Source organism: Oncorhynchus mykiss, chromosome 27, assembly GCF_057628025.1.
Source record: "Oncorhynchus mykiss isolate SJ-2025 chromosome 27, ASM5762802v1, whole genome shotgun sequence".
Taxonomy (NCBI): Eukaryota; Metazoa; Chordata; class Actinopteri; order Salmoniformes; family Salmonidae; genus Oncorhynchus; species Oncorhynchus mykiss.
The window spans coordinates 38,782,501-38,796,939 of record NC_143048.1 but is presented as its reverse complement, the minus strand read 5'-3'; the positions used below and the strand labels follow the sequence as shown (position 1 = coordinate 38,796,939).

At 44.8% G+C, this 14,439-nt stretch overlaps 1 protein-coding gene across 2 annotated transcripts in view; it reads left to right on the top strand.

Moving 5' to 3' along the window:
* LOC110508016 (rho guanine nucleotide exchange factor 17) overlaps positions 1–14,439 on the top strand; it is a 106,119-nt gene that overhangs the window by 83,929 nt on the left and 7,751 nt on the right. For both annotated transcript variants that reach the window (XM_036964958.2, XM_090223988.1), the window contains exons 4-15: positions 2,280–2,396; positions 8,310–8,402; positions 9,391–9,576; positions 9,691–9,741; positions 10,126–10,235; positions 11,079–11,164; positions 11,838–11,956; positions 12,473–12,680; positions 12,796–12,869; positions 13,023–13,210; positions 13,698–13,939; positions 14,034–14,301. In XM_036964958.2, the coding sequence (XP_036820853.2) occupies positions 2,280–2,396; positions 8,310–8,402; positions 9,391–9,576; positions 9,691–9,741; positions 10,126–10,235; positions 11,079–11,164; positions 11,838–11,956; positions 12,473–12,680; positions 12,796–12,869; positions 13,023–13,210; positions 13,698–13,939; positions 14,034–14,301 (1,742 nt within the window). The remainder of the gene's footprint in view (positions 1–2,279; positions 2,397–8,309; positions 8,403–9,390; positions 9,577–9,690; positions 9,742–10,125; positions 10,236–11,078; positions 11,165–11,837; positions 11,957–12,472; positions 12,681–12,795; positions 12,870–13,022; positions 13,211–13,697; positions 13,940–14,033; positions 14,302–14,439) is intronic.

Here is a 14,439-nt window from a genome sequence, read left to right as displayed (position 1 = left end):
GTTTATTTACTTCCTGTCCAGACTCCAGAATGTGTTTATTTACTTCCTGTCCAGAGTGTGTTTATTTACTTCCTGTCCAGAGTATGTTTATTTACTTCCTGTCCAGAGTGTGTTTATTTACTTCCTGTCCAGAGTATGTTAATTTACTTCCTGTCCAGAGTGTGTTTATTTACTTCCTGTCCAGAGTATGTTTATTTACTTCCTGTCCAGAGTGTGTTTATTTACTTCCTGTCCAGAGTATGTTAATTTACTTCCTGTCCAGAATGTGTTTATTTACTTCCTGTCCAGAGTATGTTTATTTACTTCCTGTCCAGAGTGTGGTTATTTACTTCCTGTCCAGACTCCAGAGTTTGTTTATTTGGGTTATGAATATAGTGGGTGTATTGGGAGCTGTGGATGTAATGTTTGAATGTCTGAGCAGTTCATTCCAGATTGATGAAGGGGAGAGAGACTCATGCTCTTTGAGACTTCCCCACTTAAAGGTGCAATGCAGCTGTTTTTATCTCAATATCAAATCATTGCTGGGTAACAATTAAGTACCTTACTGTGATTGTTTTAGATTAGAATGGCAAAAACTAAGAAAATAAATGCTTCTTACCAATAATTGTTGGTGTGAGTTGGAGGGGGAAACTGAAAACTAGCTCTCTTTCTTATTGGTCTATTAACTAATTTAACACCTGGGGATGTCACCAGGCAGACCAAAACTCCATCCCTCCAAAACAGGCTGACATTTCAGACGGCCTTTTACAACAGCTCTTACACTAAAAGTTCATTGTCAGAATTTCACAGTATTATTCCAACCTCATAGTGTGGAAATGTAAATAAAACACAGCAAAACCACATTTTTGACTGCACTGCGCCTTTAAAAGGATGAAAAATAATGACTTCCACATTAGAAGGGAAAGAGTGACAAGTGGATGGGGAGAGTGGCTGCTTGTGTAACTGGAGGGATGGGGAGAGTGGCTGCTTGTGTAACTGGAGGGTGGAGGGATGGGGAGAGTGGCTGCTTGTGTAACTGGAGGGATGGGGAGAGTGGCTGCTTGTGTAACTGGAGGGATGGGGAGAGTGGCTGCTTGTGTAACTGGAGGGTGGAAGGATGGGGAGAGGTATTACAGGTGACAGCTTAGGTGTAGACCACAGGAGGCTGCTGAGGGGAGGACATCTCATAATAATGTCTGGAATGGATTGATATCAAACACATGGAAACCATATGATTGATGTGTTCAATACCATTCCATTGATTCCGTTCCAGACATTATTATGAGCCCTTCCTCCTCAAATAATAAGGTGCCACTGGCTGTGGTGTAAGGCACCTGATTTATCCATCCTGATATCACTCCTTACAGATGGAGGAGAGAGGGATGGAGGAGAGAGGGCAGCTCTTTTCATGAGGGGTTGAAATGCCTATTCCTGTGTTACTGTTAAACCATGCCCCTTATCTGTCTCTCTGTCTCTGTCTCTGTCTCTCTCTCCCTCTCTCTCTCTCTCTCTCTCTCTATTTCCATTTCCTCTCCCCTCTAATTTCTTTCTCTCCTCCTCACTCATCTCTATTGTGTAGAGAAAAGGCCGGTCAGAGGGAGTCAGTGTGTGTGGAGCATGCGTGTTATGCTCACTTCCTGTGTGTTTGTGCTCTCCATCATCTCTCCCCACGGAGGCTCCCCTTTTCCCCACTAAGGATCCCCTGTTTTTAAGCCTGAAGGGAGGCTTGCTATGTATCATCATATCGACCAATCCCAGCCAGAGCCAGGCTCACCAAACACTTGTTGCCGGGCAGGATTCCCCATCCTTTAGAGTCAGCTTAAAGCCTGTCACATTTTTCCCAGTCAACAGTTTGTGAATATATTATAACCTTTTGTTCGATTTAGGGTTTGGACGGGGTTTTCTACGCCCCTTCGTTGGTGATTGGTCAACAGTACTACTGCTAGTAGGAGTAGGAACTATGGACAGGATTCTTCAATGGAATGTTTGTTGTCTTTCAACAAGAGACAACTAGTTTTCTTGCACATTTTTCACTTGAGAAATACTGCACCAATCATCTTAATTAGATTTAAAATGACGGATTTCATGATTTTATCTTACATACATTCAGACTATTTTGTCTATGTTGTTGCTACGGTGTCTCTCTAAAGGGACAAAGGGTAATATTGCCACGATGTTCACTTCGATGTTCACTTCACCTAGCCGAGTTCTGCTAGGAGTAAACCCAACCTAGTTCTTTACAGTATATTTTGCCTGTTAATATTATCTCTCCCCTCTCGGTCTTTCTCTCTTCTACACAGTTCTCCAAAGAGATTCTTGCTAATATTTATTCAGCATACATCGAAAACTTTCTGAACGCCAAAGACGCAGTGAGGATCGCAAAGGAGGCCAAGCCGGCATTCCTCAAGTTCCTGGAGGTGAGTGTGTATGTCTACTGTCTATATGAGTGTGTGTGTCCACTGTCTATATGAGTGTGTGTGTCTATATGACACTTGTAGGTGAGTGTGATGCACAGACTTGTCTTTAGCTACTGTGTGTGTCTCTGTGTGTGTGCATTTGTGTCTCTGTGTGTGTGCAGTTGTCTCTGAGTTTGTGTGTCTGTGAGTGTGTGTTTGTGTCTGTGTTTGTGTATTTGGTTATCTGTGAGTGTGTGTGTGTGTCTCTGTGTGTGTGTGTGTCTGTGTGTGTGTGTGTGTGTGTGTGTGTCTCTGTGTGTGTGTTTGTGTCTCTGTGAGTTTGTTTTTCACTTTGTGTGTGTGTGTGTGCGCACACATCCTGTCCCTCCTGCTCGTCCAATATCAGTTTTCTCAGGAGGTTTTCTTGAGAAAGAGTTGCTCGATTGCTGATTCTCTGATGCTGGCGGAACACTACAGGACTTTAAATTACCCCAACAACGCTGAGCCTCTCACATTAAACAAACGTCTTTCCTGTAGATTTGTTGTCTTGCCAACGTAGTGGTGCAGATGGTAGGTCACACACTAGAACAATCTTCACTTGGTCATAAGGATTCTCCATGCCACCACGCTCTCTTCAAAACCACTTATGTGATTATATTGTGAACGTAGCTACAATGAGCTGTGGCTCAAAGCAGCCTCAAACATTTTCAGTCAGACGTTCACGCTTGCCATACAAAGTTGAAATATCTAGCCAACATTTTGAATTGAATAACATTTCTTGTGAACTTCAGAGCTGTAAAGATTTGACACTTTTAGAGGCAAGTACAAACACATACGAGTAGTAGTCATTAGTCTGTTCTAGTCTATATATTATACTAGTAGTAGTTATTAGTCCTGTTGTTCTAGTCTATATATTCATACTAGTAGTAGTCATTAGTCTGTTCTAGTCTATATATTATACTAGTAGTAGTTATTAGTCCTGTTGTTCTAGTCTATATATTCATATTAGTAGTAGTCATTAGTCCTGTTCTAGTCTATATATTCATACTAGTAGTAGTCATTAGTCCTGTTCTAGTCTATATATTCATACTAGTAGTAGTCATTAGTCTGTTCTAGTCTAAATATTCATACTAGTAGTAGTCATTAGTCTGTTCTAGTCTATATATTCATACTAGTAATACTAGTAGTAGTCATTAGTCCTCTTCTAGTCTATATATTCATACTAGTAGTAGTCATTAGTCCTCTTCTAGTCTATATATTCATACTAGTAGTAGTCATTAGTCTGTTCTAGTCTATATATTCATACTAGTTTAAAAAAAAAAAAAATTATTTTACCTTTATTTAACCAGGTAGGCAAGTTGAGAACAAGTTCAAGTATAAACAAGTCTATATACAAGTATAAACAAGTCTATATACAATGTGAGCAAATGAGGTGAGAAGGGAGGTAAAGGCAAAAAAAGGCCTTGGTGGCAAGGTAAATACAATATAGCAAGTAAAACACTGGAATGGTAGTTTTGCAATGGAAGAATGTGCAAAGTAGAAATAAAAATAATGGGGTGCAAAGGAGCAAAATAAATAAATAAATTAAATACAGTTGGGAAGGAGGTAGTTGATAGGGCTAAATTATAGGTGGGCTATGTACAGGTGCAGTAATCTGTGAGCTGCTCTGACAGTTGGTGCTTAAAGCTAGTGAGGGAGATAAGTGTTTCCAGTTTCAGAGATTTTTGTAGTTCGTTCCAGTCATTGGCAGCAGAGAACTGGAAAGAGAGGCGGCCAAAGAAAGAATTGGTTTTGGGGGTGACTAGAGAGATATACCTGCTGGAGCGTGTGCTACAGGTGGGAGATGCTATGGTGACCAGCGAGCTGAGATAAGGGGGGACTTTACCTAGCAGAGTCATTGGTCCTGTTGTTCTAGTCTATATATTCATACTAGTAGTAGTCATTAGTCCTGTTCTAGTCTATATATTCATACTAGTAGTAGTCATTAGTCCTGCTCCAGTCTATATTCTGGGTGATGTGAAACAACGTCTTCATTTCACTGTCCTCTTCTCTGGCGAGCTCCAATTGGCTGTCGTTGATCACCGTACTCAAAACTTGTCGTTGTACGTTCACACTACAGGAGCATTGCACATTTTGTGCCGATAAAATCAAACGCCCAAAGACCGGATCGGCCGCACACCCTCAAGTAGGCAATGACATCGGGATTTTGTCTGCGATCTCAAAAACTTCTTTGAGGCAGCTTAATTGGGGCCAAATGGTATAGTGTACACTTGGCTTGAGGTAGAGCATTCCCACCCAGCTCTTTGTGTGACAGGCAGGTTCTACTGAAGTGAACCATTTACATTGGAGTCATTTAGCAGACGCTCTTATCCAGATAGACTTACAGTAGTGAGTCATTTAGCAGACACTCTTATCCAGAGAGACTTACAGTAGTGAGTCATTTAGCAGACGCTCTTATCCAGATAGACTTACAGTAGTGAGTCATTTAGCAGACACTCTTATCCAGAGAGACTTACAGTAGTTAGTCATTTAGCAGACGCTCTTATCCAGATAGACTTACAGTAGTGAGTAATTTAGCAGACACTCTTATCCAGAGAGACGTACAGTAGTTAGTCATTTAGCAGACGCTCTTATCCAGAGAGACTTACAGTAGTGAGTAATTTAGCAGACACTCTTATCCAGAGAGACGTACAGTAGGGAGTCATTTAGCAGACACTCTTATCCAGAGAGACGTACAGTAGGGAGTCATTTAGCAGACTCTCTTATCCAGAGACTTACAGTAGGGAGTCATTTAACAGACTCTCTTATCCAGAGAGACGTACAGTAGGGAGTCATTTAGCAGACTCTCTTATCCAGAGAGACGTACAGTAGGGAGTCATTTAGCAGACTCTCTTATCCAGAGAGACTTACAGTACTGAGTCATTTAACAGACACTCTTATCCAGAGAGACTTACAGTAGGGAGTCATTTAACAGACTCTCTTATCCAGAGAGACTTACAGTAGTGAGTAATTTAGCAGACTCTCTTATCCAGAGAGACTTACAGTAGTGAGTCATTTAACAGACACTCTTATCCAGAGAGACTTACAGTAGTTAGTCATTTAGCAGACGCTCTTATCCAGAGAGACTTACAGTAGGGAGTCATTTAACAGACTCTCTTATCCAGAGAGACTTACAGTAGTTAGTCATTTAACAGACTCTCTTATCCAGAGACTTACAGTAGTGAGTCATTTAGCAGACTCTCTTATCCAGAGAGACTTACAGTAGTGACTCATTTAGCAGACTCTCTTATCCAGAGAGACTTACAGTAGTGAGTCATTTAGCAGACTCTCTTATCCAGAGAGACTTACAGTAGTGAATTTATCTAAAGATAGCTAGGTGAGACAACCATATGTCACAGTCATAGTAAGTACATTTTTTCTCTATAGTAAGTAGCGATCAGCAAAGTCAGAGCTAGAAGAAGAAGGGGGGCAATTGCTGGTTCAGGTGTATTTGTATTAATACATTTTTTCAGGGGGGTGAAGAGGGGTGAAGAGGATTATTTAAGATACTGTTTTAAGAGATGGGGTTTGATGTTTTCGGACGATGGACAGGGACTCTGCTGTCCTAGTTTCAGGGGGAAGCTGGTTCCACGATTGGGATGCCAGGACAGAGAAGAGCTTGGACTGGGCTGAGCGGGAGCTGCCCTCCCGTAGGGGTGGGAGGGCCAAGACACCAGAGCTGCCAGAACAAAGTACTCTGGTTGGGATGTCTGGTTGTGAGCATAGCCTGAAGTTAGGGAGGGGCAGTTCCTCACTAGTCATCACAGATGACTCGTTACAGACAGAGCGGAGGCATGGAGCGCAAGACATGTGGATATCTAGGTGTCTAGTTCAGTGTGTGTGTGTGTGTGTGTGTGTATAATTTGTATGTGTGTGTATAATTTGTATGTGTGTGTGTGTATAATTTGTATGTGTGTGTGTGTATAATTTGTATGTGTGTGTGTAATTTGTATGTGTGTGTGTGTATAATTTGTATGTGTGTGTGTAATTTGTGTATAGTGTGCATATTTTTTTAATTCGTTATTTAACTAGGCAAGTCAGTTAAGAACAAATTCTTATTTACAATAATGGCCTACCCCGGCCAAACCCGGACAGCGCTGGGCCAATTGTACCCTATGGGACTCCCAATCACGGCCGGTTGTGATACAGCCTGGAATCAAACCAGGGTCTTTAGGGACGCCTCTAGCACTGAGATGCTGTGCCTTAGACCACTGCTTTGTGTGTCTGTGTGTGTGTATAGTTTGCGAATGTATAGTGTGTGTGTGTGTGTGTGTGTGTGTGTGTATAGTTTGCGAATGTATAGTGTGTGTGTAGTTTGTGTGTAGGGTTAGGGTTAACCCTAACCCTATCAGCTGTTGTTTTTCTCCCCTCTATAGTTGACCTTTGACCAGACTAGATGATGACTGTTAAAAGTCACAGGTCTTCTTCAGTGACTCGGTCAAAATCAAATCAAATTTATTTATATAGCCCCTCGTACATCAGCTGATATCTCAAAGTGCTGTACAGAAACCCAGCCTAAAACCCCAAACAGCAAGCAATGCAGGTGTAGAAGCACGGTGGCTAGGGAAAAACTCCCTAGAAAGGCCAAAACCTAGGAAGAAACCTAGAGAGGAACCAGGCTATGTGGGGTGGCCAGTCCTCTTCTGGCTGTGCCGGGTGGAGATTATAACAGAACATGGCCAAGATGTTCAAATGTTCTTAAATGACCAGCAGGGTCAAATAATAATAATCACAGTGGTTGTAGAGGGTGCAACAGGTCAGCACCTCAGGAGTAAATGTCAGTTGGCTTTTCATAGCCGATCATTAAGACTATCTCTACCGCTCCTGCTGTCTCTAGAGAGTTGAAAACAGCAGGTCTGGGACAGGTAGCACGTCCAGTGAACAGGTCAGGGTTCCATAGCAGCAGGCAGAACAGTTGAAACTGGAGCAGCAGCACGGCCAGGTGAACTGGGGACAACAAGGAGTCATCAGGACATGTAGTCCTGAGACATGGTCCTAGGGCTCAGGTCCTCCGAGAGAGAGAAAGAGAGAATTAGAGAGAGCATACTTAAATTCACACAGGACACCGGATAAGACAGGAGAAGTACTCCAGATGTAACAGGAGGGTGAGTGATCAGAATGTGTAACCATACCGCCATCTAGTGTCTATGGAGAAACCAGACAGATTATTCACACTGTATATGTCGGTCTGACTAGAACTGCCCCGTTCTCCCTTTCTCTCTCCCTTTCTCTCTCCCTTCTCTCCCTTTCTCTCTCTCTTCTCTCTCCCTTTCTCTCTCTTCTCTCTCCCTTTCTCTCTCCCTTTCTCTCCCTTTCTCTCTCCCTTCTCTCCCTTTCTCTCTTCTCTCTCCCTTTCTCTCCCTTTCTCTCCCTTTCTCTCTCCCTTTCTCTCTCCCTTTCTCTCTCCCTTTCTCTCTCTTCTCTCTCCCTTTCTCTCTCTTCTCTCTCCCTTTCTCTCTCTTCTCTCTCCCTTTCTCTCTCTTCTCTCTCCCTTTCTCTCCCTTTCTCTCCCCTTCTCTATCCCTTTCTCTCTCTTATCTCTCTTCTCTCTCCCTTTCTCTCTCCCTTTTTCTCCCATTCTCTCTCTGCTCTCTCCCTTTCTCTCTCCCTTTCTCTCTTCTCTCTCCCTTTCTCTATCTTCTCTCTCCCTTTCTCTCTCCCTTTCTCTCTCCCTTTCTCGCTCTTCTCTCTCCCTTTATCGCTCTTCTCTTCTCTCGCTCTTCTCTCTCCCTTTCTCTCTCTCTCCCTTTCTCTCTCTCTCTTCTCTCTCTTCTCTCTCTTCTCTCTCTCTCTTCTCTCTCCCTTTTTCTCCTCTCTTTCTCTTCTGTCTCTCTTCTCTCTTCCCTACTGCCGCTCCTTCTATCTCCCACCTTCCTCTCTATCTCCCCCCCACAGACCAGTATGCGTGAGAACAAGGAGAAGCAGGCCCTGGGTGATCTGATGATCAAGCCTGTCCAGAGGATCCCCCGTTATGAGCTGTTGGTCAAGGTGAGTCTCCTCCCCTCTGCCTAATTGGTCAAGGTGAGTCTCCTCCCCTCTGCCTAATTGGTCAAGGTGAGTCTCCTCCCCTCTGCCTAATTGGTCAAGGTGAGTCTCCTCCCCTCTGCCTAATTGGTCAAGGTGAGTCTCCTCCCCTCTGCCTAATTGGTCAAGGTGAGTCTCCTCCCCTCTGCCTAACTGGTCAAGGTGAGTCTCCTCCCCTCTGCCTAACTGGGTTAAAGTCTGAGATGAGACCCAGGCTTCTCCTGACCTAGCTGTTTCCTCAATGTCAACCAGTTTAGTGTTTAAGGCCTACGTATGAAAGATTAAGGTGTACAGATGAAGATGAAGGTGTACAGATGAAGATGTAAAGATGAAGGTGTACAGATGAAGGTGTAAAGATGAAGATGAAGGTGTACAGATGAAGATGTAAAGATGAAGGTGTAAAGATGAATATGAAGGTGTGAAGATGAAGGTGTACAGATGAAGGTGTAAAGATGAAGATGAAGATGTACAGATGAAGGTGTGAAGATGAAGGTGTACAGATGAAGATGTAAAGATGAAGGTGTACAGATGAAGGTGTAAAGATGAAGATGAAGGTGTGAAGATGAAGGTGTACAGATGAAGGTGTAAAGATGAAGATGAAGGTGTACAGATGAAGGTGTAAAGATGAAGGTGTAAAGATGAAGATGTAAAGATGAAGGTGTAAAGATGAAGATGAAGGTGTACAGATGAAGATGTAAAGATGAAGGTGTACAGATGAAGGTGTAAAGATGAAGATGAAGGTGTACAGATGAAGGTGTACAGATGAAGATGTACAGATGAAGATGTAAAGATGAAGGTGTACAGATGAAGGTGTAAAGATGAAGGTGTACAGATGAAGGTGTAAAGATGAAGATGAAGGTGTAAAGATGAAGATGTAAACGTGTATTTGGATTCATATTCTCCTGCAGATGAAGCTCCTTGGTAGTCAAATGTGTGTGTCCCTGTTCTCTAGGATCTGTTGAAGCACACTCCCGAGGAACATCCAGACCACCCATTGCTATTGGACGCCCAGAGAGACATCAAGCGATTGGCTGAGAAGATCAATAAGGGGCGTCGCTCTGCGGAGGAGGTGGAGAAAGAGACACGCGTCATGCAGGAGATAGAAGCCCACATCGAGGGAGTAGAACACGTCAGAGATGTAGGACACTTACATAATATATATATATATATATATATACTCACACTGCTTTCTTTCACTATCTCAAAGTTGATAGTACTGTAATAATGATTGTAATCTCTCTCTCTCGGTCAGATCCTCAACCCAATGAGGAAGTTCCTGAGACAGGAGATGGTGATGGAGGCGGTGAGACTGAGACACTCAGACTGATTGATTGACCGTGTGACATTATGACGGTCTTCCAGACTGACAGCAGAGACCATAGATACTCTACTGAGTGACATCTCTCTGATACTGCCCTCTGTCAGATATCAATCTAGATAACAGATAAGAAGTATTGGATGTCTCTCTCCCTCTCATTCTTTCACGCTTTCTCTCACTATTTTTCTCTCTCTCTCTCCTCTGTCTCTCTCCTCGCTCCTCTCTCTCTCCACTCACCTCTCTCTGTCTTTCTCCTCTCTCTCTCTGCCTCTCTCCTCTCTCTTCTTTGTCTCTCTCCTCTGTCTCTCTCTCCTCTCTCTCTCTCTCCTCACTCAACTCTCTCTCCTCTCTCTCTTTCTCACTCTGCAGAAGACCGTGGGGGGTAAGAAGGACCGTTCTCTCTTCCTCTTCAGTGATCTGCTCATCTGCACCACCCTAAAGAGGAAGTCTGGATCCCTGAGACGCAGCTCCATGAGCCTGTGAGCCTCACACACACACTCACACACACAAACCTGCAATGTAGCTGCTTGAGCTTCTGAGTCACAATATAGAATGACAACAGACAGATCAGTCCATCTTGTATTTTTCCATTCCACTCATTCCTCCTGGGAATCCCTATTTGATGAGTGGAGACTGTATGGGTTAATGTTAGGTCCCTAACCTAAACCCTACGTTTCCCACATTGAGGTATAAAAGAACTAGAGCCCTTTTGTTTTCAACGTAATCTACTCACATTCGTATACGCCGATATGTGGAGCGTCTATATCCGGGTAACATTCTGTTTCCACAGCCCAACTTCACATGCGTACTAGACTGAATGTGCACAGGAGCAGCTCATCACGTCAACCAGAAACATGACAGACATTGGATGAATATAAAGTGTTAATATCTTTGTGATTTAAAAAAAAATCTGCCTCAGCATCAGTTATTTGAATAATTGAATGGATGTTTTGTGCACAAAAATGATGACTAAAGGAATTTTCAAATCGGGACTTCTCTATGGGGCCGTCTATGGAAACTGACTTCCTGGGCCGGACTTCAGTTAAACTGCAGTACTGAAGCAAGACTGTAGTAGACGAAACCGGAACCCTGGCCCCTTGGTTCACCCATAGTAATACTGCCCATACTAATACGTATTTTTGGCTACTAGAGGCCTCTATCCTTCTCTATGGGTTCACCCCATACTTTTGCTGTGTTAAATAAAAGGAGACTGTCTTGCTGCCCCCTGGTGTTGCCTGAAACACATTACGCTTTCTGCATCGTACACAGAAATAACTGTTTTTCTCTCTGTCCTCACGTCTTTCCATCCCCCCCTCTTCCAGGTACTCTGCTGCCAGTGTGATCGACACTTCCAGTAAATATAAGTTCCTGTGGAAACTTCCCCTAGAGGATGTGGAGATTGTGAAAAGTAAGTCTCCTGAGGGCTCATGGGATGTGTAGTTTATATGTATCTGAAATTATGCTGTAGTTCTTCCTGTATTCCAGTGTTCATGGGATGTGTAGTTTATATGTATCTGAAATTATGCTGTAGTTCTTCCTGTATTCCAGTGTTCATGGGATGTGTAGTTTATATGTATCTGAAATTATACTGTAGTTCTTCCTGTATTCCAGTGTTCATGGGATCTGTAGTTTATAGTCTGAAATTACCTTCATGTATTTACATTTTTGAGTTTATTTTGTAAATATTTACTTAACTGCATTGTTGGTTAAAGGCTTGTAAGTAAGCATGTAAGGTGTATTCGGCGCATGTGACAGTGACAATTACATTTTTATTTTGATATGTATCTGAGATTATTCTGTAGTTCTTCCTGCATCCCAGTGCTCATGGGATGTGTAGTTTTATATGTATCTGAGATTATACTGTAGTTCTTCCTGCATCCCAGTGCTCATGGGATGTGTAGTTTTATATGTACCTGAAATTATACTGTAGTTCTTCCTACATCCCAGTGCTCATGGGATGTGTAGTTTATATGTGTCTGAGATTATACTGTAGTTCTTCCTGTATCACAGTGCTCATGGGATCTGTAGTTTCCTGTGAGTATCAGAGGTCAGATGTCATCATCTGTTTTCCTGTATGTAAGGCCCCTCCCAGGCAACCAACAAAGAGACCATCCAGAAGATGATTGGTCGACTGGACGAGGACCTGAGTACACTGGGACACATCAGCAAACTATCAGAGACTCTCAGCTTCCCTCACCAGGTAACACACACACCTCACATCTAGCAAATCTCATACACATTTACATTTAGTTCCTCTCTCTCTCTCTCTCTCTCTCTCTCTCTCTCTCTCTCTCTCTCTCTCTCTCTCTGAGAAATCTACTTTAACAAACCTAATTTCTCTCCCCCTCCCTCCCCTCTCTCCCTACTCCTCCCTGCCCTCTCCCCCTTCCCTCCTCTCCTCCCTCCCTCCCACCTTGCCCTCCCCTCCCTCCCTCTCCCTCCCTTCCCTCTCTCTCCCTCCCCTCTCTCTCTCTCCCCCTCTCTCCCTCCCTCCCCCCTCCATTCCTCCCACCTGCCCTCCCCTCCATCCCCTCTCTCCCTCCCTCCACCCCCCCTCCCTCCCCTCCCCTCTCCCCCCTCCCCTCTCTCTCTCCCTCCCCCATCCCTCCCTCCCCTCTCCCCCTCCCTCCCCTCTCCCCCTCCCTCCCCTCTCCCCCCTCCCTCCCCTCTCCCCCCTCCCTCCCCTCTCCCCCCTCCCTCCCCTCTCTCTCCTCAGTCTCTGGATGATGTGATAAAGGACCTGATGACGTCGGTCCACAGGGAGCTTGCAGAGAAACAGTCTCTAGCCTTCAGTATGAGCTTCCTGCCCACCAAGCTGGAGCTGACCACTGCCTCGGCAGAAACCAGCTTCGTCTTCGAGTTCAGCTCCCCAGACACACGCAGTAACTTCCAACAGGCCTTCGAAGATGCCAAGAAGCAACTGGGTACGAGGAAACACGTTTGTTATGTAACATTGTATAATTCACTTGTCTTTCTCTTGAGCTCAAACTCTTAAGTTAATAACCTCCATTTCGCACTTCCTTTGTCCTGTGTGTGTAGCAATGAATAAGGACCAGTGGGACCCAGAGTTCCTGAAGGCTATCCCCATTATGAAGACTCGTAGTGGGATGCAGGTGAGAGGGACCAGCCTGCCCTGGTGATGTGACATGGTTACCTGGCCATTCTGCCTGTCTACGGTAAAGCTGAGGGTTTTGTGATGGAGAACACACCTACTTAAGTATTCATAGTCCTTTCCCTTCCACCCTGCCCTGTGCCTCCCTCTCCAGTTCTCCTGTGCCTCCCCCAGCCACAGTTGTCCAGAGAGCAGCAGTGAGGTGTGGGTGTGTAACAGTGATGGTTACGTGGGCCAGGTGTGTCTGCTCAACATCAGAGACCAGCCTACTGTAGAGGCCTGTATAGCTGTCTGCTCTGCTAGGATCATCTGCATCGCCGCGGTCCCTGGACTCAAGGGGAGGTTGGTACACAGAGCATAGTGTACAAACACACACATATCAGTCCCTGGACTCAAGGGGAGGTTGGTACACAGAGCATAGTGTACAAACACACACATATCAGTCCCTGGAATCAAGGGGAGGTTGGTACACAGAGCATAGTGTACAAACACACACGTATCAGTCCCTGGACTCAAGGGGAGGTTGGTACACAGAGCATAGTGTACAAACACACATGTATCAGTCCCTGGACTCAAGGGGAGGTTGGTACACAGAGCATATTGTACAAACACACATGTATCAGTCCCTGGACTCAAGGGGAGGTTGGTACACAGAGCATAGTGTACAAACACACACGTATCAGTCCCTGGACTCAAGGGGAGGTTGGTACACAGAGCATATTGTACAAACACACATGTATCAGTCTTTACTGTTGATGTCCTGCAATGCTTGTAATGCTAACGTTACTGACTTCTAACCAATCAGCATCCTGCAACCTGTGTCTCCTAGGGAACGTGGAGTGGACCCCTTCCCTGCCCCTCCCCGTGTAGCTGTCGACTCCACCCCATCCCAGCAGCAGCTACACATCTCTATTTCTCATTCGTCGCTGCAGCTGACCGAGCCCCCTTCAGGGGCGGGTCCAGAGTTAGTTCCGTTTGACAGTGATGACACGGACGATGAAGATTCTCCTAGCCCCTCCTCCACTCTGCAGAGCCAAGCCAGTCACTCTACTGTGTCATCCAGCTATGGCAGTGAGTACAGACACACACACACACACACACACACACCCAAGCCATCCATTCATCCAGCCCTGGTAACGACTATGCCTTTGTCCCTCTGTCCTAGATGAGGAGGGGTCTGGTTCTAAGGACATGGCTACAGAGACCACCAGTAGTGAGGAGGAGCAGGACTACCCAGAGGCCAGTCCTTATGGAGCTCCAGGCAGGCCAGGGGTGGGTGGAAGAGGTCGACCCCACAGCGAGAGCCCCATGGACGGGAGAGCGATGCGCCGCTCCTCCCGGGGATCCTTCACTAGAGCCAGTCTGGAGGATCTGCTCAGCATTGACCCGGAGGCTTACCAGAGCTCTGTGTGGCTGGGCACAGAGGACGGATGGTAAACGCACAACACAGACTAGAGGTCGACCGATTGTGATTTTTCAATACCGATACCGATCATTGGAGGACCAAAAAGGCCGATACCGATTAATCTGCCAATTTTTTTAATGTTTTATTTGTAATAATGACAATTACA